This window comes from Festucalex cinctus, chromosome 13, assembly GCF_051991245.1.
Source record: "Festucalex cinctus isolate MCC-2025b chromosome 13, RoL_Fcin_1.0, whole genome shotgun sequence".
In the NCBI taxonomy this organism is placed as follows: Eukaryota; Metazoa; Chordata; class Actinopteri; order Syngnathiformes; family Syngnathidae; genus Festucalex; species Festucalex cinctus.
The window spans coordinates 13,874,926-13,902,852 of NC_135423.1; the positions used below are offsets into that span (position 1 = coordinate 13,874,926).

The following is a 27,927-nucleotide window of genomic DNA, read 5'->3' on the forward strand; positions in this document are numbered from 1 at the left end:
GGAGTGAGTGTGTGTGTGAGTGTGTGAGAAAGAACGAGGAAAAAAGGGAGTGTGGGCAGACTGAGTGCCGGGAGAAAGAAAGCCAAGTTTGGAAGTGACACAAACGAGAATTTTGGTTGAGTTTTCGAGACTTAGAAAAAGGCTCCATTGAAAGTGACCGGCGCGCGCCAGCTTCCCTGCCCAATATTGAGTGATCGGAGCGGCTAGATTCAAAGCGGCGCACTGCTCTGATGATCATGACGGCAGCTGTCGATATGAAGCCGACGTTGACAATCATAAAGGCTGAAAAAATGGACGGTGAGTAGACCTATTTGAAGTTTTCCCTCTGTGTGTATTCACAATATGTGCGTGTCGTGCGCTGGTGGGCAGCCACCGTACATCAGTTACTCGTTTAGCGCTTAATTGCCAGGGACACGACGTTCATATTTCTGTGTCACGGTTGCTCAATGTGGGACTACCGCTTGAGAAGAATGCAATCACGCCAGCGGATTTGACAGTGATGCAATCAAAGAGTAGCTTGCGTGCTTCTGCTTTATGACTGAATTAATCATGTTGTGATCCGAGAGAGACGTTAAACCAACAGTGGGAAAAGTTGACACGTCAATTTGATGTCTCCTTCGCCACTAACTTCTTTTCCATGTTCATGTGTTGTGTATTGCATTTATTTTAAGTCTAAGTATCACTCTCGCTTTGATCCCAATCTATCTCCATGTTTATCTCCATCTTAACTCTCATCCTTGACCCCGCCAAGGCTGCTGTCAGCAAGGGAGGCTCGACTTGTCCCCTCCATCCTCCCTGGTCCTGCCACCCCCCTCATGTTACTAGCCCCCTTCTCTTCACTGTTTGACTTTTTTGAGGCAGACTGAGGTGATGAATCTGCAGTGTTGAGGTTTGCCTCTCTGCTGACCCTGCTTGCTTGGAACTCTTGGCTTACTCCAGGGGCAACCCAGGGCACATCCAGGGGAAGACCACAACTGTTGTCAGCTGGGTTTTAAGCCTTGTTGGTTTGACTCGTTTTTGTGCGTGTGTGTTTATTTTTAGGTGTGTTTGCATTATTTGCACTTAGCCGCAGTGTGCCTTTGCAACTCAGGTGGTGTTTTTTAAAAGCAGCATTTGTTTGTGTGCATCACGGAAAGTTGCACCTCACTTACCACATTAACCACTATCTCAGTTAGTACATGTGCAGAGTATAGACGCACACAGACGCATGTCACACGGTTTCATTGCAGTGATGGTGTTAAAACATTGCACGTTATCTTGCAGTATACTCGTAAGTTCAACCAAAGGTGTACAAAAATGTCATGACCATGACCAATGGGCCCAAATTTTGTGAGGAAAAAGTAGAAGATGAAAGTTGCCTGAAAATACAAAGGCTGTTCTGTCCTCAGGATATAATTTCAATAAAGCTCATTTGGACAGTTTTTAAAACAAATCCTCATTGGTGGAGGTAATAACGTAAAAACACTCACTTTTTGGATGCCAAAAGGGGCTTGTTCTGTGGCCACCTGGTTTCCCAGAACACCTGCAAGCACATGCTGCATATCCCTAACACTAATAGGCTAAAGTTGTTTATAGGCCACCGTGCTGTAATATATTTTTATTCCTTTACGTGACAAGTGTGAAGTTTCAGTTTAGCCAAGGTCACTGAGCTCTCTCCAGGGGAGGTAACTCAAAAACTGTCAGGGTCAAAGGTGCGTCCAGTGAAGGCCAACATTCCACTGAGTTTTTACTTCTCCATTGAGTGTTCATGTTGTGAAGCAAAGTTACAAGAGTGGCGTTGTAACCAGCAAAGATTTTGAAATGCTAGTGGAACTTTTGAGGTAAAAAAAAACACTAATTGTTCCCGGAAACTGGTAACATTCTAATTTGGTCTACTGTAAAACATAACAGAAACTGAATGAATACATTTCAGGTTTGAACTGTCGCTACATGCAATATTTAAGTCATTTCACAGAAATATAAAACATGTTCATCGCCACAGAATACACTAATAAATACGTATTGGCCTTAGAGTGTGCCGTAGGGAAGTACGAGAGGGAGTTATGCTGACGTCTGAATTTGTGGCTCTGTATTAATTAGGGGTGTGAATTGCCTCGTACCTGACGATTCGATTCGTATCACGATTCACAGGTCACGATTCGATTCGATACCGATTAATCCCGATACGAATTTAAAAGTCGATTGTTGCGATTTTTTTTCATTCAAATTTAGAAAATACTAATCAGTAAGCTTGTAGAGTGTAAGATTTATATGAAAATGTATTATTTATTTATCTGAAATTTCAGTCTTATAGAGGTTGTAATCTGTTTCATGTTTGAACAGCATTAAAATAAAATATTAAGGCTTAATGTTCCGTTCATATAACATTCTTCCATGCTCAAGGTGTGAATCCTAACCCGAAGTCAGACGTTTTGTTGAATATTTTTCCATTAAAAATGGAAGTTTAAAAATCGATTCACACACACACAAAAAAAAAAAAAAAAAAAAAGGCAATGATGATAAGACGTTGAATCGGTAAGACTACCGAATGAACAATTCTGAGCTCTTTAAAAAAAAAAAAAAAAAAACGATTTTTTTTGATTGAATCGATTCGAGAATCGCGCGATGTAGTATCGCGATATATCGCCGAATCTATTTTTTTTTAACACCCCTAGTATTAATCATCACACTTTTTCTATTAGCCATCAATGGTAGCCTTCTCTGGTGGCATCACGCACCCCATAAAACAAACCTACAGCCAGTCCTCATAGCAGGGTGATGACCAATTCCTAAGCTGTTCCTCGCCGGGACTCCCAAATCATTCAATAGATGGATTGATGGCTAATTGGGACGGTATAATCAAATTGACAGTGACATATGAAGAACGTATGGTGATGACTTAAAACATCCACTGCATGCAGTCGTTGCTTGTTTGCATAGTCCACACACGTCCATATCAAAATAAAAGCACCACTTTTAAATGAAAACACAGAATATTCTACATTTTATTTTGACCGGTCAGACACTGGGGATGGGCCAGATCTGGCCTGCGGGCCATATTTTGCCAAGTGTGCTTTGACTGCGCACTAAATTGGATTTGCAAGATTTCATAAAAAGTGAATTTTAAAATGGAAGGCCTGGATTTGTCCAATCATACCAGTTTTCAGTGAGTTGAAATTTCCCACTGTCTTGGCTTGGCATTCAGGTTAGGGTTTAGCAACAGACAGGAATGTTCCTGTTGATCGTGCGTCATGCTTGGTGGCATAGAGCAGCAGGAGTTCAGACTGCAAACCTTTATCTGATCACAGTGTTGTGTCGTAAGTGGCGTTCCCGCTCTTTCGTTTTCACAGCCCTCATAAGACGTCGATTCTTCTGCTGTGACGTATGAACATAAAACCAGGAGGTGCCTCCCCACTTTGCTACGGCCAGGAGAGCTTTGCCAGAGCTCTGTGTTTGTTGCACAAGATTATGTTTTGCTTTGGTGTCTTTGTGTCAGCACTTTTTTTTTGTAGCGTGTGCTGTATAATATATGCCATCGTTAGTGTACCCGGCCGCCTGGCAGCTGTGCAAACATTGTTGGCCGATCAGGGTTTTTGCTTGATGTGGTCCGTCGTTGAATTGAGCCAATTAAAGCAAGTGGGTCCATGTTTTTTTTTTTTTCCCCCTTCATTACGTGTATGTTACAGTTTGTCAAACTGGGACAAAATGGTTCACGGAATCAAAGCATTTTGTAGGTCAGTATGTCCCATTCATGCCATTTGTCACCCTCATTTAATCAATGTGTTGATCAGGCAAAAAAAGTCAGTCAGTTGAGTGGGCAGAGTTTAGTGATGTAAGGGCCCCTTAAATGTTTGCATTTTCAGTTGTTGTTTCTAGGCATACACATGATTAACAGACTTTCCTAACTTAATGTCACAGCCATTTAATTTTAGAACATCAAAATCAATCGATTAATCGATTATCAATTGAATCAACAACTATTTTAATAATAGAGTAATCGATTGGAGCTATTTTTTTTTATTTTTTTTTTATTTAAAATTGTCCAAATCCTCTGATTTCACCATATAGTAATAGTTCACTGATTCTGTAGTCCTTCATGAAAAAAAAGTGTTTATTGGTTTATCAAAATAAGACATTTGCAAACATCTGTTATTAATTTTGAAAACAAACACCAAAGTGGTAATGCAGCATCAACACTCCTTTTTTATTTTTTTATTTTTTATTAATTTTTATTTATTTTTTATTTATTTATTTTTTTTAAACACTAATACGAATAGGAAGTGCGAAATAAACACCAATCACTGCTTAAATAAACAGTGGCCACAGGGAAAATTGCTTTGTAATACTCTAATGCAAAATTAAAACGAATCTGATTAGTTGATTAATCGATTGAATAATCAATAGATTAATTGATTTCTAAAAATATTTGATAGTGACAGCACTACAGCCATTCATAGTTTCTGAAGATGTTCATACCTGTTTTGCCCGATTAAAGACTTCTCAAGAAATTAGTTTGAACTGTTTTATTGCTTGAGTGATTGAGTCATTCCCAGTAACTGAGCACAAAAACGCACTTGTCGTTGTTTTATAGAATGCCATAAATCATTTACTGTACGTTACATTGTGGCAAAGACTGAATGTTCAATGAGTTTTTAAAAAAAATGTGCGTTCAAGTACAATGAAAAACAATTTACACAATGACCCACCTGTCATTACAGTTCAACGATGTTGGTATGTGACATCAAGTTGTCAAGTTGTTTCCTTCATCTCTTCCTCATTCAGCCTGTCATCTGCTGTGTTGCCCGTATAAACATGTAATCATTACACTGAGTCGGCCCTATCTTAAGTTTCCCTAGCGACTTCAAGCCTTAATCATTGCTTATAAAACTTAGTCATAAAGCAAGGCGTGTTACGCCAGCAATCTGCTAAATAGCAAGCATATGGCGTGAGCCAGGGGAAGGGGATGCGGGGGTTGAACGAGCCAAAGACCTTGCAAGGTGTGGCCAACTATTGGTTATGAGATCGTATCAATATACTAAAAAGTTGAGATGAGAAGTGTCATTTTACTCACACGTCGCACAACGAAACACAAACGTGACGAGCAAAAAAGTGCCTTGGCAGATAAAATAAAACTAGCTTTTCTGTTTCCAAAGGTTTACACACCCACCCACCCACTTTAATCAGCTTTCTCCCAAGTGTTCCTCATGACTCCTTCAGTTTCACGTCCCATCACCTTCATGTGGTTTGTAGTGGGCGCTTGTCTCCTCAGCAGCAGTTCCTAGCTTTTAATCCGTGAGTCATGGCACTTGACGTCTGATTTGCAAATGTACGGGCAGCTTTCGGCCAACACGGGTGATAGGCCTATACATTATCTTTTATGTAGTCAAGTGGTGACCCCAACATGGGTCTTTATGATTTTTATTTTTACTTCATAGTCCCAAATTGAAGCACATGGTGTCTTTTTATTTTTTAAAGCGTGAGCCCACAGTCTTAGGAATGACAGCTGGTTTGTTTCGCCGCTTGGGCCCATGTTGCTCGTTCTGTTCTCTATATAAGTTCCAGATTTTGTCCATTTTTTTTTTTTTTTTTCCTTTTCTAAGGGCTTTCTGTACACCTGCTCACACAGTCTGCGAGCTTTTTGGCTGAAGTTGAGCAAATGGGCTGCAACTGTAGACAAGCATCGGAGGTGTATTGAATGAATGGCCTGCCAAAGCAAACCTGATCTAGAAGGGCGTGTTTGTGTGGGCGGCTCTGTCAGGTTTAACTCTTTGGTGCCTCATGTTTAGAGGGGTGCAGCGCAATAGGAAAGAAATATTTGCTCAGATGCTCTTAAATATATAAATAACCATCTCACCGCTGGTCCACCTCAGACACGTTTGGTCACCGTCTCATGGCAAATGCAGCCGTTAGCAGAGGCCCAGCCGAGTCAAGCCAGCCACTTCAATGGTTGTTCAAAGGTTACTATACAATACGCCGCTTGGGTCAGCTTAAAAATAAAAGCACAAAAATACATGAATATCAATGCCTAATAGCTTTTACGTAGTGAAGGGTGATTTTACTTAAAATTGAGGCTGTCCTGACCTATTCTTAATGCGCAAAATGGTTCAATTCGATTTCCAGTCCTGCATTGTGCACCGCTTAGGTGCACCCCTGGTTACTGTATAATGCTGTTCCAGCAAAGTGTACTGGACAGTGTTTTGTCTTGAGTCATATTACTTACCAAGGCCATACTTCATATTTCATATATGCCAGCAAAGGCTATTCAAAATACTTTTTTTCTCTAGTGGTGCTTGTTTACAATGAATTGCATCACCAACTAATGACACGGCATGTTGAATGGCTGCGTAAAGAGGGATCGATAGGATAGATAATGTCATGAACCCAAAGTCTCCATTGACATTCAAATCAATTCACATCTTCATCATACTGTAGAAGCTTTTCAGGGCCTCATATTCACTATTTTCAAGCTTAAAGGGATAGTTGGGATTTTTGTACGTGAATCTGTATTGCATCCTCACCTCTAGTAGTGTGCGATCAGCACTGACTTAACACTGACAGCGTTCCGTGACACAAGTTGTGGTTCCGGTTTGGATCGAGAGGAAAGTAGTCCGGCAAGTTGGCTGGGATCGTAGAAATAAGGTGTTTTTCTTCTAAAAACAATTTGTGTTCAAAAGTGATACATTTGCATCACAAAACTTTGCCCTACAAAAAAGTCAGACTCCATTACCGCCGGGCACTATTTTTCTGTTTGTTCGTATTACTGCGCGGCACGCTGCATACAGCTGATAGACGCGCACTAATCTACGTAGGCCTGTGTCCAAATTCACAAGGCTGGTACAATTTGTCGGCTGCATGACGTCACTCCCGGCGCGACGCTACAGTACGCACGACTTACACATGAATGGACTGTCGGTCAATGTGTTACCGATAACTTTTGTATTGAAAGTGCCTTTTTCCACAAAAACAGCATGTGGGCAACAACTGCCGTTTACCCTTCTTCTTCATTTCTAATTTAAATACAATAGGTTTTTGGATATTAAATATCGATTTGATTCGATTAAATAAATGAGAATCTCGATTCTTTTATGAATCGATTTTTTTGGCACACCGCTACTAACTAGTTATTCACATACCCGGACATGCACTTTCAGATGCAGGAAGTAGGAACCCACTTTCGGGTGAAACACGACCCATGTACTAACTTTACTATTCCACTAGGTTGTTGTAAACGTAACATGGATTGACCTATTCAGCAAGTTGTAATGGAATATGTTTATGTGCTGTTTTTCCACACATCAAGTCATAGATCGCAAGAACTGGCAATAGTCAGTCATTTTTTTTACATGAAGAGAAAAGCCTCGGGCTTCAAAGGAATCCTTATGTGTTTGTTTAATGCATATTTACATGGTCAGGTGGTCACATTGTGAGTCAACGGGCAACAATTTTACAAGACATGGTCATTTGTTTTCATCATGACCAGTCACACTGATAGTGTGACGCTAATGTTGCCCCCCTTTCCCCAACACTCACTTTGATGGTATGAGTCAGAGAGAGACAACAAGAAACAGATTTTTATCGTCAATGATAAATTCAATTCAAACCCATCTCTGATTGCACAACACTGAGTTGGATTTTTCACGAATATGTGGTGGACTTTATTTTTTTTAAAGCTTTATGATCTCAGCTGTTTGCTTTCACGAAAACTCAAATGTGTCTTAAAAGCATAATGTTTTAATGCTCTAATAGCCACATTGTGTACACTAAGCCTAATATAGAGAAATTGTTAATCATCTGGTGCTGAAGTAATTTCATCACTTGGGCCAACTAGTCACTTTTGGTCACGTTAGAGCAATATAAGAAAGCTGGGCAACATACTGTACATTAGTGATTGTAAAATGGAGGAGGAATGTTAAGCATGTTGGATGAAAATATCGTAGTATGGGGGAGGCATTTATTTATCAAGTATCCATCTGTAGCCCATAGCTTGCCTCCTGCACATGCATACTTTCCCACCACTAGGACTAGGGCCTCGGTATATTCAAGGAAAAAAAACAAAATAAAAAACAGTTGAAAGTTGCTTACTTTTAAATGTCATTTTTGGCTATGAAAACATTTTTGCTGGGGATTTGCATTTGACCAAATTGTTTATTCATTTTGTTGAATTGTTTTAGAGATGGCATAATCGAACTTTGAATGATATGAACTCCTTTCTTGATAATAGACTGTAGTATTAGTCATCATGAATCATGGTTAACTTGACATTTAAACATCAAATTAGTTGAACAGCCCCACTTTTGATGGCAGCCTCAGGGTTTTATGGTGCTATTAATGATAATCTACAATCAATGTAATTCCTCAATGAATTGAACAATTGATGTCCCTAATTTCCAACAGCAGTTTTTGTATGACACTGACAAAAAATGTCTATGTAAAAGAAATTGAAATTGTCTCTAATCTTGAGCATGTTTAATTTTATTCATCAGACAATGGTCCATCAACTGTGGGGGAAAATGTGACTGGCCCGAATAATACACACTTACATAAGAGACCTGGTTGCAGAATGTATCAGCTGAAAAAAATGGGCCATGTTTTGTGGAAAAATTGCAACACGCAGAGTAAACTGTTTGTCAGATGTTTCGTCTGTTTGGTTTAATGCCCAAACAGTCTCCCCAGAGCATCCCCTGTTTGTTTACAACAGGGATGGAGCCTGGACTCGAACCACCTGCATTCTCCAGTGGAACACTTGGATGTCAGTTTCATTTTTTCCTGCTTAGTGTGGGAATATGCCGTGGTAGGATTCTAAATATTGAACTCACAGGGCAACATAGTAGCTGTGTGAGATGGTGAGCTCTCTACTTTGGGCAAATTGGTAATACACAGATTTCAACCCCACCATTACAAATTGGCCTGCATTTATGACCTTAAATTAATACAGTTTAAAAATATATCCAAAATACACCTTTGGGAGCATTTTGTTATTTATTTGTTTTGCTGATAAGATAATTGGTCTTTCATACATTAATTCTATAACAATATGGCAGTAGCTGCACTTTGGTTATTGTTCTAACTTAATGTAAAGAAGAAAAGAAGGTTGGGTGATATACTGTGAAAATTGCATTACTGAAACTTGAGGCACACCTAAACCACAGACCTTTTCACACTTTGGAGACTCAGAATGTTGATCATAAGCAGTTACGCAAGCACATTGGCAACCAAATCATACTGAACGTGTTTAGTTTCCCCACTTACCGCAAAGGAAAAGTACCATCAAACTATTGTTAAGACATTTAGCATCTCTTTGGTCCAAGGGCAGACAGTTAAGCAGAAACAGTAGCAATAGCACATCATCAGCTAATGTGATTTGAGAGACTTATGGAGAGGAAATAGAAGGACAGTATGGCAGCCGTGCTGTATTAGTCTCACTTATTGTCTACTCCAGTAGCCGGCGTGTCTGCGGTGGTGATGATTCGGGACAACTCCAGTTTCATTGCCAAAGACAGATGTCAGCAGGAGTGGCCTCATGCCACACAGCCTCTATACACCACCGCAGGCTCGCGCTCCAACAGGGCAGCCAAAATACAGTGGTTGCTGTCTAAGAATAAAACTACAGCTTCAGCATCATGGTGTGTGCTGGAGGGATGGTCCTGGTTTGTGTTATTGGATATCGCCAATGCTGTCCTGCGTTAGGATCCGTATGACCTTCACGTTGGTTCTACACTTCTATTCCTGGTTCTTGGAACTGAGATGGAAATCTAAACAGCTGTCTACTCTGAACAGGCAGCCCTCTCAAAACCAGACTGCCATTCTACCCTCCTCCTCTTGCTCCACTGCCGCCATCAGCCGGCACTTCATCACTCTGTGGTGATGAATGGGACCCCTTCATATGTGTATGAGCCCATGGTCTCAGACCAAGGGTCTCTGATAAGATCTCCATCAAAGGTTCTCCCAGATAGAACTGTCACCTCCGGTCAGCTGTAGGTAGATGCACATGCCTAAAAGTGGCAGCCAAGGCATCCCTTCCTTTTTTTTTTTTTTTTTTCAGATTCAACTGGAGCTCCATTCACGTGGGATATTCAGAAACACCTTAGTTAGTACCTTAAGTATCTGACCTTTACCTGAACTCACAACTTGCCCTACTACCCACAGGAAGTTAACACTTATCCAGAGGAAATTGACTCTTAAACTCGTTTTTTTTTTTTTTAAGACCAAAGCAGAGCATATAGGAGCATACATAGTCTGTTTTTTTTTTTTTTTTTTTTTCACCGTTCATTATTCCCCCCATGTCTGCTCCTCAGAACAACCCACAGCTATTCACTGAATAAACTCTGTAGGGCTAATTATAGCTCAGTTGTATGCTAAAAAGCTTGCTGTCCCTTTCTATCTGGTTTGGTTGCATACAGTGCTTGTATCATTGCATCACAAGAGTGGAGACTGCAGTTCGGGCTTTATGAATGAAGCGAGTCTCCAACAGAGGCTGTCACATGGCACTGATCCCACAGTGATGTCACACCAGAGACACTAAAAAGTGAGGGAGCCTTGTGAGACCTCCCGTTCATGGGATCATATTACAAGCTGGTGACTCATCCTCTGTACTTAGCGGTCCTGAAGCACCCACCTCCTCAGGATGTTCCCTGGCTATCCTATTCAACCCCTCTTGCCTCTTTTAGACCCAAAGACTACAAAAATCTTTGTCACACTTGTGCTCTGGTGCTTAGGCTAGCTTGGTTCAGGAGTGGATGTTTGTACTTATAGTTTAACATCTTTAGGTTTTATTAGAGCCTTTTTCAGTTGTTAGGAATGGACTTGATGGAAAGCCTTCAACTTCAAAGGTGCACGTCATATTTTTAAGACTCCCTTTATGAAAACAGCAGTCAACAGCCTGCCCGTTACTCATATATTGGTGAGAGAGGTGTGGCTAATCAATGCCTATAAACAACTGATTGTGTTCTCAGAATAGACAACATATAAACTGAAATCATTCTATATGTTCTACAATGTATTTTCCACCGTGAGTCTCGACAGAGCCACTCCCGCATTTTGTAAGCTAAGTGGGTAGAACCACACTGTCTAATGTGGAAAGTGATGACTTGTGAATGCTTGAACTTGCTTGACCATTGTGTTTCTAATGGGACTTGCAGGCACTGAAATCCGATCAGGGCATCATTTACTAGATACCGCCTAGAATGATGCTAGCTTTGCCTCTTTCACTAATGGATGCACACTGCACATTAGCTCTCTGCCGCAGATAAGTTTCATATGGATCATTCTCAGAGATGATAGCGCTATTACCATTAGTCCTTTAGTATGGTGAATGTGCTGTCTGCACTGACGTGCCTGTCTTTAGTGCAATTCACAAAAGCTTAAAAATAATCAATATATATGTAGAACATGCTCTGTGATGAGCGTTTTCCCCTTAAATTGCAACATATCAACAAACTTTTAAATCACAAATCTAATTTTTAATCTTCATAAAGTGATGACCTCAATCTGAATGTATCAATATACAAATATGGATTACTATTAAATTGTATGTCTTCATACAGTATAGCCATTTTTTTTTTCATTACAAATTCACCAAGTATACACTGAAAATTTAGAGGGAAATGTCATTGTAACAAAAGTGAGAATATATCAGCAGCAGTTTGGAATGTGTGAATTCTGACACATGCAGTAACTGGAGCAGCAGTGACCTGAATGTACAGTATGGACTTCAATTGTACAGAGAATTCCTTGTGTGTGGATATCAAGCCTGAAGAGTGAAAGTAGCCGGCAACCAATTGGACAACTGCTGTTTCGAAACCATCTTAAGTATTTTTGAGAAAGACACTAATCCCCGTTTACTACTAATGCTATTGCACCCATTACTAATGTAATTATTTACTGTTTGGCTAATGAGGGATTATCTTCTTCATTATCCGAACGCAAACAAAATAAATCCCTCCCATTGCAGTTTGCCGTTTACACTCACCATAGCTCATGTTTCTCTCATCAAAGAGTCTAATGGCCGCTTTTAGCATTATATTTCTTTGATGGAGGATTTTGTGTTACAGTGGATTCAGGTCTTCAATGGCAAGTTCTAAGTTGCAAGGGCTGATAAAAGCGATGGGGAGGGAGGGACTCAAGCAGTTTGAAAGTGCAGACAAGCTCGATAAACGGCTACACTTCGCCGTGGCCTTTACATCAAAGCACAGACTGTCTGAGCCCCTATCCCATCTCAGCTTGCAGCAGCAAATGTAACATGTCACCAATTATTTTTTTTTTTTTTTCAAATGGAGATGAGGAAAGCATGTTTTTGTATTTTGAGGCTTTATATGTAGTTTTCATATAACAATTTGTCCCCAAGTGGAAATATGGGATAGGAAATGTGTGTGTCAGCTTAAATGACCCTGTAACACCAGTCTTTACTCTATTTGCAGCAAATTATAGTATACTAACTTTCAAATTTATGATCACCCTTGTCCTTCCACATTTATATACTTTTTCAAGATACTACTAAATCACATACATTGTGGGGTAAAACTATCACTTATTTTCTTTTTGACACAGAAGATGCAGACAAAAAAAAAGGCAAACCTAATTTTACACAAGACAGAGCTTGGTTATATGGATGAAAGGAGGGAAAGTTGCTGTGAATTCCAGACTAGGTCGAGGCGTCAGTGAGTGGTCATGGCAGGCATGAAGAGTACGGCGCTTTAGTGCACACTGCTGGTAGATAAAACCACCAGCCCAGTGGAGCTGTCTGAACATGTGGCTTTGATGCTGTTGTGACACAACAGCGTTTTCTTTTTTTTTAAATGTCAGTTTGCCTCCTATGCACTTCGACTTAAAGCAATGTTGAGCAACTATTCGCTCTTCTTTAAGCTACACCTACATCAACATTTTACATGAATCATGTATAATCTTTAAATATTCACTGAGAAATTTAGCATGTAATAGTTTGAAGTTGCAACCCACAATCCTAGAAACAGTTGTCTGTACTGACAAAAGCATTAAGGCAACATACACAAAACTGAACTGTCCAACTAATTGGAAAAAAAATTCCTGGATTATATGTACAGTTATATACCATTCTTATCAAGTTTGAACTTATTTGCTTGAAAAAAGCAAATGATTTTGTCCCATCAAAAGCTTGCATCTCTTAATTTTGTCATATAGTGTTTATTTCACTCCCAAATCTGCAGGATGCACAATTTTTATTAATCAACAATGAAACTAGTTTTACTTAGCACTGCACACAACAGTGCTAAGGCTATTACAACACTAGAGCTGTCCCATTTGGTAAACCTAAGTTACACATTACTGATGTCGGGAACTGATTAAAAATCCTGACTATAGTCAAAATAACCGAAGCTACAATTTTTCCATGGTTGCTCATGAGCGCAAACCAAATATACTGCACAAATGTAAGCCTTCTGTTAAATGATGATGCATCTTCAAAGCACTCAAAATCTAGTTAAACTTTAACTCATATACTGACTCAAGCTTATCAGACGAGATAATGACACAATGTCTAACTGGCAGTCGTAATGGAACACATTGTACCCATCCAACTTGGTTGTACTCACATTAATGCTCTCAATATTTTTTATTTTTTATTTTTAGAGTATATTTGCAGCCTATCCTCGTAATCTTTGTGGCCTCAGGGTCTTGCCCTTTGTCCCTTATCATCTCCCTTGTTGGCCTGTGTATCCCACACTTTTTAAGTCTGGTCAATCTAATTAGATGAGCGCGAGTCATCAGGCACTGTTTAAAGGCATCAAAGAGAGTTCTGTTCCCCACTGGGTGCCCACTGGCTGTGAGCAGAGAACAGTGCGGATAGTGTCTGACTGAGACCCTCAAGATAGCTCCCCCACAACTTGGCTAGCTCTAGCCGAGAGCCTAGATGACATCATCACCTCATCTCTTGACTCCTGACCCTTCCCAGGGTTTGACCTTATGCTTGGTCTGGCGACAGTAGGTCCACTGTGTCGGGGCAACATTGTAGGAGGGCTAAAAAGGGGTCACGGTGTCACTGATGGGCACCAGGCGTTAAACCCCGCACCCACCCAACATGTGAAGCCATGTGTGGTAAGGGTTAGCCTTTTCAGAAATGGCAAATAAACATCTTGTGTTTATGTGGAAACAGAACACCCGTGAAAAACATTTGCTTCAGGATGATGATGATGTAAGGATTTTTCGTTACAATCAAGAATATGTCTGCAATGGTTGTTTGCATGAGTAGAGTTTTTGGCAGAATTGTTCTGTAAAATCGTTTGCTTTATTATAAATCTACTTACAATTCTCAAAAGAAAAGATAACAAGCTTTTGCAGTATTATCAAACTCTTTCCTCTCGTAATTTGTGTTTGTCAGATCCGGAGTGTGGAGATGTTCCCCTGCTAACTCCTGGAAGTAAAGAGATGATGTCCCAAGCTCTAAAAGCTACTTTCAGTGGCTTCACCAAAGAACAGCAGCGACTGGGTATCCCCAAAGGTAGTTTGCTTCTACACCAATTACTTGTTTTAACGAGGGGGTTTCCATCATAACAAAAACTGAGCCCTCAAAACCACAATGTGCTAGTGTATATCAGATCCTTCGTTACATAACAGGATATGCAAAATATGGCCTCGCATTGGGTATGTTTCATTTCAGGCTGACTGCAGCATTCTTAGAATGTAGACAGCAAAGTAATTATGTCGCCTCCTAATTGATGCCAACTGCAGAGCCTGTTCCTGCTATTGGTAACAGCAGTACTGCTGTACTGTATTTGTCAGTGGAATTGTACAGCCACACCTCCCTTCGCTTCTACTTGTTTACATCCATTAATGCCAGACTGTTTGATATGAGTGGACTGATTATTAGGGGTGTCACGATTCGCCAACTCCACGATTCGATTTAAATTTCGATTTTGGGGTCACGATTCGATTTTTTTTTCGATTTTTTTTTTTTTTTTTTTTTCGCTCCCCCACTTTATAACACAGAGGCATATGCTTCTGTAGGCTAAGGCTAGTCTATGATCATTGGTTCTATTCATTGTACAGTAAATCTTATTTCAAAAGATCGGCTACATATAGGTGATGCAATTTCCATATTATTTTTGTGTAAATTTATGTAATATATGATAATTGACATTAGGCAGGAATGATCAAATTCAAAGAATTTATTTACAATATAAAGTTAACCGTCTTGTTCTTACTGAAGTGTAAAATAAAAAATAAAAAAACAAAAACAAAAAGTCACAGTGGGTGCCTGCCATCTCTTGACTGTTTTTGGTTACAACAGTGTGCTGTGCGTTCCTCTTAAAATAATGTGCAATGTGCAACAACAACAAAAAATATATTGTATCCAAAGTCATGGAACAAATACAGCCTGAACAAACTATATCCCAACATTTACAGTTGCTGGGCATACTGTAGCGTGGTTCAAGTACACTAATTAAATGTTTGAATCCAGCGTTTTCCAAGGCTGCAGGTCTGCTGCTATAAATAGACCTATGGATCTGGCGTTTCGCGCGAGCTGAAGTGTGTGGAAGTTTCACTGTAAATGAGGATGAAATAGTTGGTTGGACCGTTGTTTTCCCACTTCTAGTTGAATTTGATAAATCTAAATCTTTGTGATGCCTGCGTAAATGTCCCGTCATGTTTGTCGTGTTTCCCGTTGTTACGGCTGGCGGCTCGGGCCATTCAGTTTGAATGCGCCAGCGCGACACTCTGATTGGAGGACTGTGCCAGCGCGACACTCCGATTGGACGACTGTGCCAGCGCGACACTCCGATTGGACGACTGTGCCAGCGCGACGCTATTGTGTATCCGTGTATTATACCCCTATTGGTTACTGTTGTTTCTCCTCCGTTCTGTCAGTTCTGTCAAATGCGGTTATTATTTGTTCACCTTCCACTTTCACTCCCTTGTCAAACCCCTGCCTGAAATTTCAATTAAAACTACTCAGATGTTAAAGTCGACCCGTGTTTATATACTCTATATTTTCTGTTATTGTGTTACTTCCCTTCCCCTTGACGAGCCGGGCGTAACACCGTGGCCGAGTACAGTACGCGCACATAGCATATCTTGCAACTGTGGTCTTTTTATCGACAACGTGAACGTTGTCGACATAACTCACCGGGAACGCAAAATGTTTCCAAACTGGTGACGAGAGAAGCGGGAGCGGCTTGAAGCACCATTGCTGTGTCTGTCCGCGCTTGCCATCATGACTGCAGGAGAAGTCAGCTAACAAGTGCCGTTAGCTAGTAGCTGAATGGCTGCGTCTCATTTGCTTTCCTGGGAGGTGGCGGTGGCGGCGGTGGCGGCGGGCGCGGGGGGGGGGGGGGGGCATCGAATCGTGTGTCCTCTCTTCTATTTCGATGCTCGAAATCGTGACGTAATTTCGATCGATTTCGATAAAAAATCGAAATCGTGACACCCTTACTGATTATGGCCAGTTATATTCAGCACATTTCTCAAAACACAGCTGGAAAATTTAGCCATCCTTAGTGTTATTAAATGTTTGTGTCAAACACAACACACATGCGTCAGATAAAATTGTAAGTACCAACCACTGCTTCTGATCCTCTCTAGACCCCAGACAATGGACAGAAAACCACGTAGCAGCGTGGTTAACGTGGACTGTGAACGAGTTCAGTCTGAAGAATGTAGACTTTGACAGATTCTGCATGAATGGCGGCAGCCTGTGCGCCATGGGCAAGGAGCGCTTCCTGGACTTAGCGCCTGACTTTGTGGGCGACATCCTCTGGGAGCATTTAGAAATGCTTCAAAAAGGTAAGAGAGTCATTTTCTCACACATAGGTTATAAGGTTGGTGACAATAAAATGTAAAATGTGAGAAACCCGCACAAGAGATGTGATCTTTGCTTGTATTCATTTAGTCGATATTTGCTATAGTAACAGGAGCCAAACAGGAAGGCACACGTTAGCTGAGGTCATTAATATTTCATATTGCTGCATGCAGTTACGTGATACATAAAATCAATGTCGAGGTCACTGACGCTCAGCAACTGATTCTTTATCTATTTTTCATGAAGAGGATACAAAGCATTACCCCAACAACGGACTGACCTCCAACTTCCAGGAATCCCGTTATACCTCAGACTACTTTGTCAGTAAGTACTTGCCACACTCAGTTTCAGTCATGTTGTAACATTACAGGATGTTATCTTAAAATAGGCCAGGACATTCAAACCTTGAAAAGAACACATATCCCTGTTTGTTTTGCGATGGTTGTGTGCGTATAAATTTGTAATCTCGCCTAATAGGTTTATTCTTTACAGCACAGTTGTCGTTTTGAATGTCATTTCATGCCTAAAAGCAAGCTGTGGATTTTTAAAAATGTTTTTCAACATAATCAGTCGCAACATTTTGATTGTCCTATAGGACACAAGACTTCTATTGATTCATTTGTATACCTGATCTAATGTTGTTGTTCACATCTCAAGTCAGAATGTTTGGGACATGCTTATGTAAAGATAATATCAATCGGCGTTGGAAATGTGGCAACGTTGCAAATTGCAGCCCAACCAAATGCACAGAGGCTGTTATACATACGAAAAATCAGTTTCTGGGTTTAAGCTAGCGAGAAACAGCGCGGCTAAGGCATAAAAATACAGTATAGTGTATACAGTTCCTAGGTTGTATTTTACAACAATACTTAACCATATTTCCAATTTTATAAATACCAATTGATGAAATAGCTATGCTTGTGGTTACATTTCCATGAAGTATGTGCACGTCGCCAGATCCATTCACTTGAATGAGTGCGAGTTGGCATTCAGCTCTCTGAGTTGCTGCCACTGGCGGCTCACTGTCGTCACACTCCAGCATCCAATGGCGGACACCACCATCGGATGGTTCCACGGGACGCACCTTACATTACTTTTTGGAGACCTAGAATCTTCTAATTCAAGTCAATGGCCCCCACAAACAGTGTGCCTCACTGGCTATTTTTTTTTTTTTACCATTAGCTTCACTATTTCATCCATTAGTAAATATTGTTAATAGGGTTAAGTATTGTTGTTAAACAGAATATGTATTATGTATATACTGTATTTTTATGACTTGGCATGAAGTGGATTTCCTAGCCACATTACATAAAAATGCCTACATCTGTTGGCCAATCAGATGACAGTGACGTCACGGCCAGAACCAGATTGGAAGAGGTTCTGAGAACATTGCCATTGTAACTACATGACACTGAAAAAGTGCAATGAAAAGGCGACCGCATAGATGGGAACCAGGCCGTTTTGAGGTAGAACTGGTACAATGGAAAAAGGGATTAAACGAACACAGATTCAAGAGGGACTATTGTGAGGAGCATAAGCACAACTCCTACTCATTTTGCAAGATAGCCAATCAAAGAGGCTGTAGACGGCTGTCTTGAGTTCACTTTGGTGAATGCTTTTGTGTTTGGTAGAAGTCTTGTGATTTTCCTAAATTGCTTATCACTGAAGGCTTGGCTGTGTCCACACAGTGTCATCTGCCACAGTTGTTATAGTCTTCACAATGAGGGATGATCACTCTGCTTGCTCAAAAGATTGATCTCACTCCTCTGTTTTGCTCCTCTTTCCTGCTCTGCTTTCTCTCTGCTCCCTCCCATCTTCAGGCTATGGCGTCGAGCATGCCCAGTGCGTTCCCCCCTCTGAATACTCGGAGCCCAGCTTCATCACAGAGTCTTACCAGACGCTTCACCCCATCAGCTCAGAGGAATTACTGACGCTCAAGTACGAGAGCGAATATCCCGCTGTCATCCTACGGGACACGCCCCTCAACCCCCTGCAGGGCGACTACTTCTCTGTCAAACAGGAGGTGGTATCCCCTGACAACATGTGTGTGGGACGTCTGAGCAGAGGTGAGGAGGTCACGCATCAAAACATATGGAATGGATTTGAGATTGAAGTTCAGAATAGTCTGCAGGGCTTTGTAATGCGCAGATTCCCGTTTTGTTTATATTGCGTGTTTTCTAAAATGTGCATGGGGTGTTTGTGAGGCACGGCAGTGTTGGTTGTGTGCATTTCATTTGCTGTTTGAGTGCATCTGAGTGTGCTGATGCTACCAGAAGCGATAAACAAGTCCTCTGGTTGGTTTGTGGTCTCGGCAAACCTGCTTTTCACACCATTCTAGGTCGAGGGAAAGCAGCAACTTCGTTTGGTTTTGTCAAACTGATACACAGAGATACACCACTACCTGCCTTCACAGGCGAAAACTAAAACATTTTTTTTTCCATAATGTTCCTTGACTAAGCTTAATATTAATAAAATTACCTTAGAGGGGTGTGCGGTTTGGATTTTTTTGGTTTCAATAGTCTTTAATACTAAGAGCCATTTTCATAGTTATTTAAAGGGGGAACAAAAACAACCTTTTTCCACGCAACAAATGTGGTTAATGAGATGTGTGAAGAACCGAGCAACCATCATGCACTTAGCAGTGCATTTATGTATGTCAAAGCTTCTACATATGACCAAGTGCCTTGTGTACTCTACAAATTCCCCCTACCTAGTGCAGTGCACAAGATCCAATCCTTGTGCATCCCACACACCACATGTTACTTTTCAGCCCGGCATTGTGCACTCATGGGAAAGTATTTTTGCGGCTCGACTGATATCCACATGTGGCTCCAATTTGGCCGGTCGAAGATTTCAGCATCAATCGAGGTACTGCATTATCTGTCATTTGGTAATGACTCACCAATGAAAGGCGGACATTATCTATCCCAAGACTAAAAATAGCGAGACAATTTGTGCGATTGTCTACTATTTGAAATTAAATCCAAATGGTGGTTATGCGAGTGAAATGAGGTGTGGAATGTAGAGGTTGAACCATACAAAGGACTAGTGTACAGAAAGTGAGGAGTGTTACTATCTGCCCCACACAAGGGTACCACTACAACAAACATCCCAACAACAGGGTTCACGTTAGGTCAGTGGTTCTTGACCTTTTTGGAGATACTGAAACCCACCAGTTTCCTATGCACATTCACCAAACCTTTTTTTTTTTTGTTTGTTTAAATTCAACACACATGTTTATAGTTTACTGATGAACAAAATGAACAGGGAGAGTATTCGCCTTTTCATCGCATCTGGCTCTCTTCACCTTGAATTCAGAAGGTGTGTTCTTGTATTCCCCAACTCCATGCAGCTGAAGTGTTCCTTTTAGTTTTGCGAGACCGCTAGTTGTGCTGGACTAGAATTGCTCAACTTGGCATTGCAAGTCACCCAGTTGGGAAACTCAACTCTATTTATGGTGCACTTTAAAACAAACACCAGTTTTCTTAAGATGGAACCCAGGGGTAGCAGATAGAATGAAAACAGCAGTGGCTCCAGAATTGAACCCTGTGGAACACCATATGTTCAGTTTGATCAAACCCAGGCCAAGAAACACTGTCAGATATTTTGGGTCCCTTTGCAATTTAACCAAACTTTTCTTATCTGGACACATGTGGTTTAAAGGAAACAAGTCAGGATTGTTTAGTATTTAATGAGGCATTTTTTTAAATGTTCCCATTTCTGTGCAGGTAAACTTGGCGGCCAGGACTCTTTTGAGAGTATCGAGAGCTGCGAAAGCTACGACCGTCTGACGCAGTCCTGGAGCAGCCAGTCGTCGTTCAGCAGTCTACAGCGGGTACCCTCGTATGACAGCTTCGACTCAGAGGATTACCCCACGGCGTTGCACGGCCACAAGCCCAAGGGCACCTTTAAAGATTATGTGAGGGAACGTTCGGACCTCAGCAAAGACAAACCCGTCATTCCGGCGGCGGCACTTGCAGGCTACACAGGTGAGTGTTTTAGTGGGAATTGGATTGAAACGTTAAACACTAATTTCATAGCTTCATAGTTCACCCATGAGAAGACTTTTAAAATCACTCAAGAAAGAAGAAAACTTTTTAGCTTCATTTCTGATCTGAAGACTACAAATATGTAGTACTGGAATAATGTTTAATGCCTTTGAAACACTTTTGTTTTAATAATTTGCACAGGACCCAAATTATTCTTGAAAGAAAGCTTTGTCCAAGACAAACCATAGCCACATATGCAGCTCACCTCCCCCTTTTCAAACAAGAACTATGAGTAACCCAATTCATGCACATTAAAAGAAACAAAACTACATAATGCTTGTGCATTTGGTTTTTTTTTTCTTTCTTGCTTTTGGGTTGTCTCTTTTGTTCACTTCTAATCTGCCTCTTCGTAATCTGTAGCCCGCATCTCAACCTACATTTTCCAGGTTGTCTTAGCAACGCTGCTGAAACTGAAATGATGCCTGCCCCTGCACACAACCAGCCAGAGTCAGATTATCATTTCATCTCTTGTGGTATTTTCAGGGACAGATAATGTCAATCTTCAAACTTGGTCTCATGCAAATGTGTCTTAGACAGACCAGTTTTGGTCAACACTCAACCATGTTCTTCATGTAGTATAATTGTATCCGGACCTAAAAAACATGCTAAAAAATTTTTGAGCTTGTATAATCTCTATACTTGAGTAAATCATGGTATGGTATTTGTTTATCACACATTCATCACATTTATAGATTAATTACTGTCTAAATCAGCACATTTTAAAACCCAGTCTAAAGATCTAAACCGTTGCTTTATCAACCAGATACAATCAATAAACAATACTTTTCATTGTCAAGTAAAGTGCATAATAACTTCAAAGCAATTTACAAAATCTGAGTTTAACATTAAAAGATAATTGAACATGTAGTTCAAAAGTGCCAATAATAGTTTAGGTAATACATTTTGTTCAGCCTAAAACAGAAATCCTATCACCACTGGAATAACGGAGGTGACTCATTTGGATAAAATGCTGTTCTACACCACTGCATACTACACCCACAGACATAAGCAGGTTTAATAAGTGTCAAAATGTATTGCTTAAAGTGAGCATTATTCAGCTTTATCTTTTATACAGCGCCTGAATTTAACACGTGTGCATACATTTTTGTGTGGGTGGTTTTGGGGGGGAAAAAAAAAAGACCAATGGCTTTAAGTGCAAGCTTTAGCTAGCTTGATGTTCTGCTCAACTTCTTCTCATAGCGGTGACATGATACGTGACCCGGTATTGTGGGGATGAGGTGGCCGCTCAGAAGAACACTTAGTCGACGTCCTCACGGTTTCCTCTAACCAACCAGCATTTTAACAGCCAACTGCTCTATAATCTGTCAGCATTGCATCATCTTGAACTCTAGCTGTTCTGAGATTCTAATGCTCTGAAGTGTAAGGACAGTTTACAGAGAAAGATGCATAAATCAGGTCAATTAATTATTCAATTCATTATTTAATTAGGACGATACCTTTGGAGAGTTGAATTTGTTTTACACTTTAGAGCAGTGGTTTCTTAACCTGGTTTCGATCAAACTCATCAGTCTCAAGGGTTCGGCGGAGATCAGGAATGTTATATTCGTGATGACACGCCCCGTGCGTGGCCATCATTGACTGCAGGGAATTGTGGGACTTGTGACTGTTGTGATGGTACATCGTGTGATTTTTTTTTTAAATTTCTTTAAATCCCTTCATACTAACTGTGTCAAGCAAAAAAAAAAAAAGAAAGTGGTTGGACGAATATGTGCAATATGAATTCACATGTATAACGGAACGCATGGTGTTCCACAGGGTTCAATTCTGGGGCCTCTGCTCTTTTCTTGCTTCTCTTCCCCCTGGCTTCCATCTTAAGTTAAAGTGTTCTTCAAATACAATTGAGTAATGGGAGTTAGCATTCGACCTGCTTGATTTGACCAATTTTTAGTTCAGCACAACTAGCCATCTAGCAAAACTAAAGTCACATCCTTAGCTGCATGGAGATGGGGAATACAAGAACACGCTTTCTGAATTCACACAACAATGTTGACGACTGTCTTTGAAATGTAATCACCAAAGATTCAGAAAAAGTTGAAGTTGCACAAAAAAATGTACTCAAAAATTACAACTTTTTTTTTTTACTTGATTGTCCTTCAACTAACCATAATTTACCCCACCGGCCATTTTGTAGCCTAGTAGCCTTTTTGCCAGTTACACTTTCATGGATCAAATTTTCCATTTGGGTTGGGTCACATACTGAAAGTGTGCTGAAAGTGTAAGGCCCCACTGTTCACTTATTCAGCACAAGGCCATTGTGTGATATTTTTGGAAACGTGTTTCTTTTCATAAAAATGTAGTCTGCGTTTTTTATGCACGAGAGTGGCGGTCGCTGGTGAAGGGCCTTCGCTGTTGCAGCGGCAGACGTTGGAATGTGAGTCAAAGCTGTGAAAGAGAGCCAGTGTTACCGCCATATGCATTCTTTTCTGCGCTCAAACACAAGCCGCATGCTCACAAATGTCACAAATGTCATATCAAGCGTGGAACCCACATGCTTTGTTTCCCCGAATGCTTTTGGGTACATTATACAAAGGATGCGTTTGGGTTTTGTTTGAGAGGTGGCTTTCGCTTCTTTTTTTTTCTTTTTTTTTCTGCTGGGGCGGTGTGCTGCTTAAGCAGGTGTAATTTCAAAATGCACGCCTCGATAGCAGGTGGGTTTGCGTGTATGCTGAAAAGCCACAACTTCAAAGTGTTCTGCAGTCAATCTAGCACAGACATGAAACCATTTTTAACTGTCTTTGTTCTGCTTTCACTCATTTTTTCCACTGTAAGCCATCATCAGCCTTAAACTGTTTTTTACATTACTTTATTACACATGAACCCCACATTACAATTTGTATTCTGTAGCGCTGTCAAAATTAATCAATTAATCGGCAAGTAATTGATTATCGAGTAATCATTTGGAGCCATTTTTTATTTAAAATTGTCCAAGTCCTCTGATTACTACAGAAGAGGATTGGGACCAGTGAAGAGGGGGGTTGGCAGGATTCTCAATGAATTCTCATAATTCTGCCTTTAAAGTGAGAATTGTGACTTTAATCCCAGAATTCTCACTTTATAGTCAGAAGTTTAATCCCAGAATTCTCACTTTATAGTCAGAATTCTGAGAATAAAGTGAGAATCCTGCCAACCCTTTTTTTTCCCCATCTTTACTGGCCCTAATCCTCTTTCATAGAGTTCAGCATATCAACAGTAATTTTTCACTGATTTCTGTAGTCCATGAAAGAAGACTGATTATCGTCTGGATTTAATCAAATTTGCAAACATCTGTTTACTTTGGAAAACAATGACCGAACCGGTAACATAGTACAACATCAATTACCCCCCACCCCCCCACCTTTTTTTTTTTTTTTTTTTTTAATCACTGTACGAATATGAAGTACGAAATAAACACCAATCACTGTTTAATAAACAGTAATCGGGGAAAAAAGGGTTTTGTAATACACTTTAATGCAAAATTAAAATAAATCTGATTAGTTGATTAATCAATTGAATAATTGATAGATTAATTGATTCTAAAAATATTCGCTAGTGACAGCACTAGTATTCTGCGAAGGGCCGTTCAATGAGTGTAGAACTCTTTAAAAAAAAAAAAAAAAAAAAAAAAAAAAAAAAAATGCTACTCTTAAGTTTCGGTGTGACCCGGGCCACCACCAGATGAATGAATACACAATGAAGGACATTTTAGGAGGACATTGGTTTCCTTCCTTTGGGTTCAGGCTGCTTCAGAAGGTTTACTTTAACACCCTTGTGACCCATATGAATATTTAACAGTCATGCATGAAAGAAGCACAAAGGCATACATTGTGCTCCCACCTTTTAGCACGGGTTATATTGTGACTTTTTCTCAGTGCATAATACTTGAACTGCATCGCTGTGCAGCAGTGAAGTCATTCAGCAAGGCTTGGATGCTTTTCTTGTCACCTCCTCCATTGCACAGATGTATGAAGAATACAGGCGATTGTTGTCATATGTAGGACACAGTCACTGCGTGCCAGAAATTCCCTGAATGTCGCTGTACATTGTGTAGTAGCTTAAATTAAACTATTTCAAGGAGTACATTGAATCGAGCCAGTCTTCCCAAATGTGAACGAGCACCTTTTGTGTTTTTCATGCGTTCTGCAGGCACGGGCCCCATCCAGCTGTGGCAGTTTCTGCTGGAGCTGCTGACCGATAAGTCTTGCCAGTCCTTCATCAGCTGGACAGGCGACGGCTGGGAGTTCAAGCTTTCCGACCCAGATGAGGTGAGAGGTTGCGACCCCGCTGGTCACTGGCACACGCACTGGGAGGTCCCAAGTAGTTAACCACATGAACAAACTCTGCTTTTACTTTGAAACAATTCTTGTTTGGTTCCATGACTGTAATTGTAAAAGGTGTGTGTGACTTATTCCTGTTACGCAAGCATTGTAAAAATGTGATTTCTTCTTAAAGCACCAGTTAATTGATCATAATTTCTTCAAACTCATTTTGATGGTATGTTTGCTTATAATAAATGCTCACTCATGGTGAAGATCATCATGATTCATGCACTTTTGTGATATTTGTTCACGTTACAGTACATGGGTGAAGCTGTATACAAAGGCATAGGAAATTCAATGAATATGTTTGATTGACAATGGTAAAAATGAACAATCACAAGCAAGTTTGTAATTACTGTAGAATAACAAAATGGCTCATACCAAAATCATCATCAACTTAAATGCTGAGAGAGTTCCATAATATTTCATCAATGCTATTGGGGGGCCACATAGGAACACATTCTTCCTAACCAGATAATAAAACAATGCTATTTTAAATGGGGAGAAAACACGTGCATATGTGAAATATGTGCTCTTAATATATTTTTCATTATACATTTCTCAGTGCATGTTATAAAAAAAACACTTATCCTAAATCAACTACAAAGAGCTTCAAGCAAACAACAAAATAAAAATATTTTTTTCCCCGTGCTCTTGCATAAAATGTTTGTTTTTTTTTCCTCACAACATTTTAATGTTATTTAGGTACTATATTTGTCCTGCATATTATTCCAAATCCAACAAGGTTCGCATATTCAGATTTTTATTTTTTAGTACGTCTGTATTTTTTCAAAAACATTTTTCCATCTTTTTTTTTTTTTTTTTTTTTAAATAATCAAGAACTGCTCAGTGTGGTTGTGGTTGTCGCCCCATGCCTAACCCTGACAAAGTCAATTCACATTTAGCTACATAATAGCAGTGATCACTGTGATGTAACAAGCCAGATGGAAATTAGATAACAAGCATTTTACTAGTTAAACAGCATTATTGCAATTGATATTGAAAATGGATGCTAAGGAAAAGTGTGATATATATATTTTTTCTCCATACAGTTCATCAATAATAAGTGTGCCTTCTTGTGCCTCATGACGGTTTATTTTTATGAGGACCCCTGTAGTGCACCCCATTTTGCCTCAATTGCTTCACCTATCAATCAATTCCACACAATGGAAACAATTCTGATTTCTGAACCATCAGCTAATCAATTATACCCATCCTTGGTCTACAATTTCCAATTAGATATACAAACTTTTTCACTGTATGCTTAGTAAGTTTCTTCCTTGTTATGCAGTCTCGTTGTTCTTGTCACGTCCTTCATGCTGTCGTGTTAATGCTAATGCTGATTGCATCATCCCAGATTGTATTCTCTGCTGATATTACCCTGTCTTTAAAACATATGCTGTAATCATTTCATCATCTGAATTGCAAATCCTAACCCGATCCTTCCGTCTTCTTGCCGTGGCGCTTTAGGTTGCACGCAGGTGGGGAAAGAGGAAAAACAAGCCCAAGATGAACTACGAGAAGCTGAGCCGCGGCCTGCGCTACTACTACGACAAGAACATCATCCACAAGACGTCGGGGAAGCGCTACGTGTACCGCTTTGTTTGTGACTTAAAAAGCTTGCTGGGCTACACCCCCGAGGAGCTGCACGCCATGTTGGACGTAAAGCCGGACACGGACGAGTGAATGTCGACAGAAACATAAAAAAAAAAAAAAAAAAAGACAATGAAGCCACATGGACTGGCACTCATTAAGTGGTCTTAACGAAGCTTTATTTGGGGGGTGGGGGTAAAAACGTTTTTCATGACTAACTGGTTTGTCATCTTAGCGCTCTTGGATAGGCTTTTAAGAGGACACAAAGCCAAAAGCCTGTATTCATATGCTGTTGCGTTGGAGGTGTGATATATGTTATATATTCTGCTAGTATTTTTGCAGATGTCGTTTCCACCGTGCAGGTGGAGCACAATACAAGAGGACCAAGACAATTGTTCCTTTTTTATTTTTTAGCGTGGACCAAAAAGCGTCAAGATGATGAGTATTATTTTACTGATGCTGACTTTAGCCCATGCAACCCCAGCAGCAGGCATGTACATTCATTTGTATTAACAGTGAAGGTAATAGCAGTGAAACCAAACAAGCTTTAGCTGTAGAAACCTTAAGAAAAAGCGTGCTGATGGGAATGGATGGTATGTGATCACTCATAGCAAGAGTGTCTGCGAGACGACTGAAAGTAGCCGTTGCTTATGAAACTTTTTTTTTTTGTATGTGCTTTCTTGTCTAAGACATATTGACTGAAATTGTTGTTTTTTTCTGTTTTTTTTTTTTTTTTGCATATACCAGCAGTATTAAAAAAAACAAAAAAAAACGGTAGACAATCATTGCGGGGAATTCTATGGTTGTTTTAAAGGATATATATATTAAGAAAAAAAAAAAAGTCAGTTCACTGTCGTTTAGAGCAGTGCGTGATTCGTCGTCTTCAAAGTCACAAGTGAAGTTTATTTGAGGGAGGAATGCTCCGAATGTCTGAAGGCAGATCGAAGATGGAGTGTTTAGTTTGGGAATAGAGAGAAAGAAAGCGGCATGTGTTTGATGGAGAGAAGGTGAAGGAAGTTGTGCTCATGAGAATTTAGTAGGAAATTTAAAAAATGTTATTTGCACTCGACCGACAAAATGAATTGTTTTCATTGATGTAATCCAGCCCCCATTTTTTTTAAAATTCTTTTTAATTTAGCGACATTTGACTAAATATTGACGGAGTATTTTTTTTCTTTTTTTTTTTTGAATGTGTGCAATTGTACGGAGCCCCTAAAATGAC

The 27,927-nt window shown here is 40.1% G+C and overlaps 1 protein-coding gene across 1 annotated transcript; it reads left to right on the forward strand.

The window, feature by feature from the left end:
• Nucleotides 1–27,927, forward strand: ets1 (v-ets avian erythroblastosis virus E26 oncogene homolog 1). Its single transcript, XM_077541909.1, has 8 exons — nucleotides 1–297; nucleotides 14,330–14,449; nucleotides 16,531–16,731; nucleotides 16,994–17,071; nucleotides 18,568–18,813; nucleotides 20,476–20,736; nucleotides 24,940–25,058; nucleotides 26,583–27,927. Exons 1-8 carry the CDS (start codon nucleotides 231–233, stop codon nucleotides 26,796–26,798), a joined length of 1,308 nt encoding a protein of 435 aa, XP_077398035.1. The 5' UTR covers nucleotides 1–230; the 3' UTR covers nucleotides 26,799–27,927.

Coding starts and splice junctions, on each gene's coding strand:
- ets1 (XM_077541909.1), top strand. CDS start 231: ATGATCATGACGGCAGCTGTCGATATGAAGCCGACGTTGACAATCATA. Junction 298..14,329: donor AAAGGCTGAAAAAATGGACG/GTGAGTAGACCT, acceptor TGTGTTTGTCAG/ATCCGGAGTGTGGAGATGTT. Junction 18,814..20,475: donor TGTGGGACGTCTGAGCAGAG/GTGAGGAGGTCA, acceptor ATTTCTGTGCAG/GTAAACTTGGCGGCCAGGAC.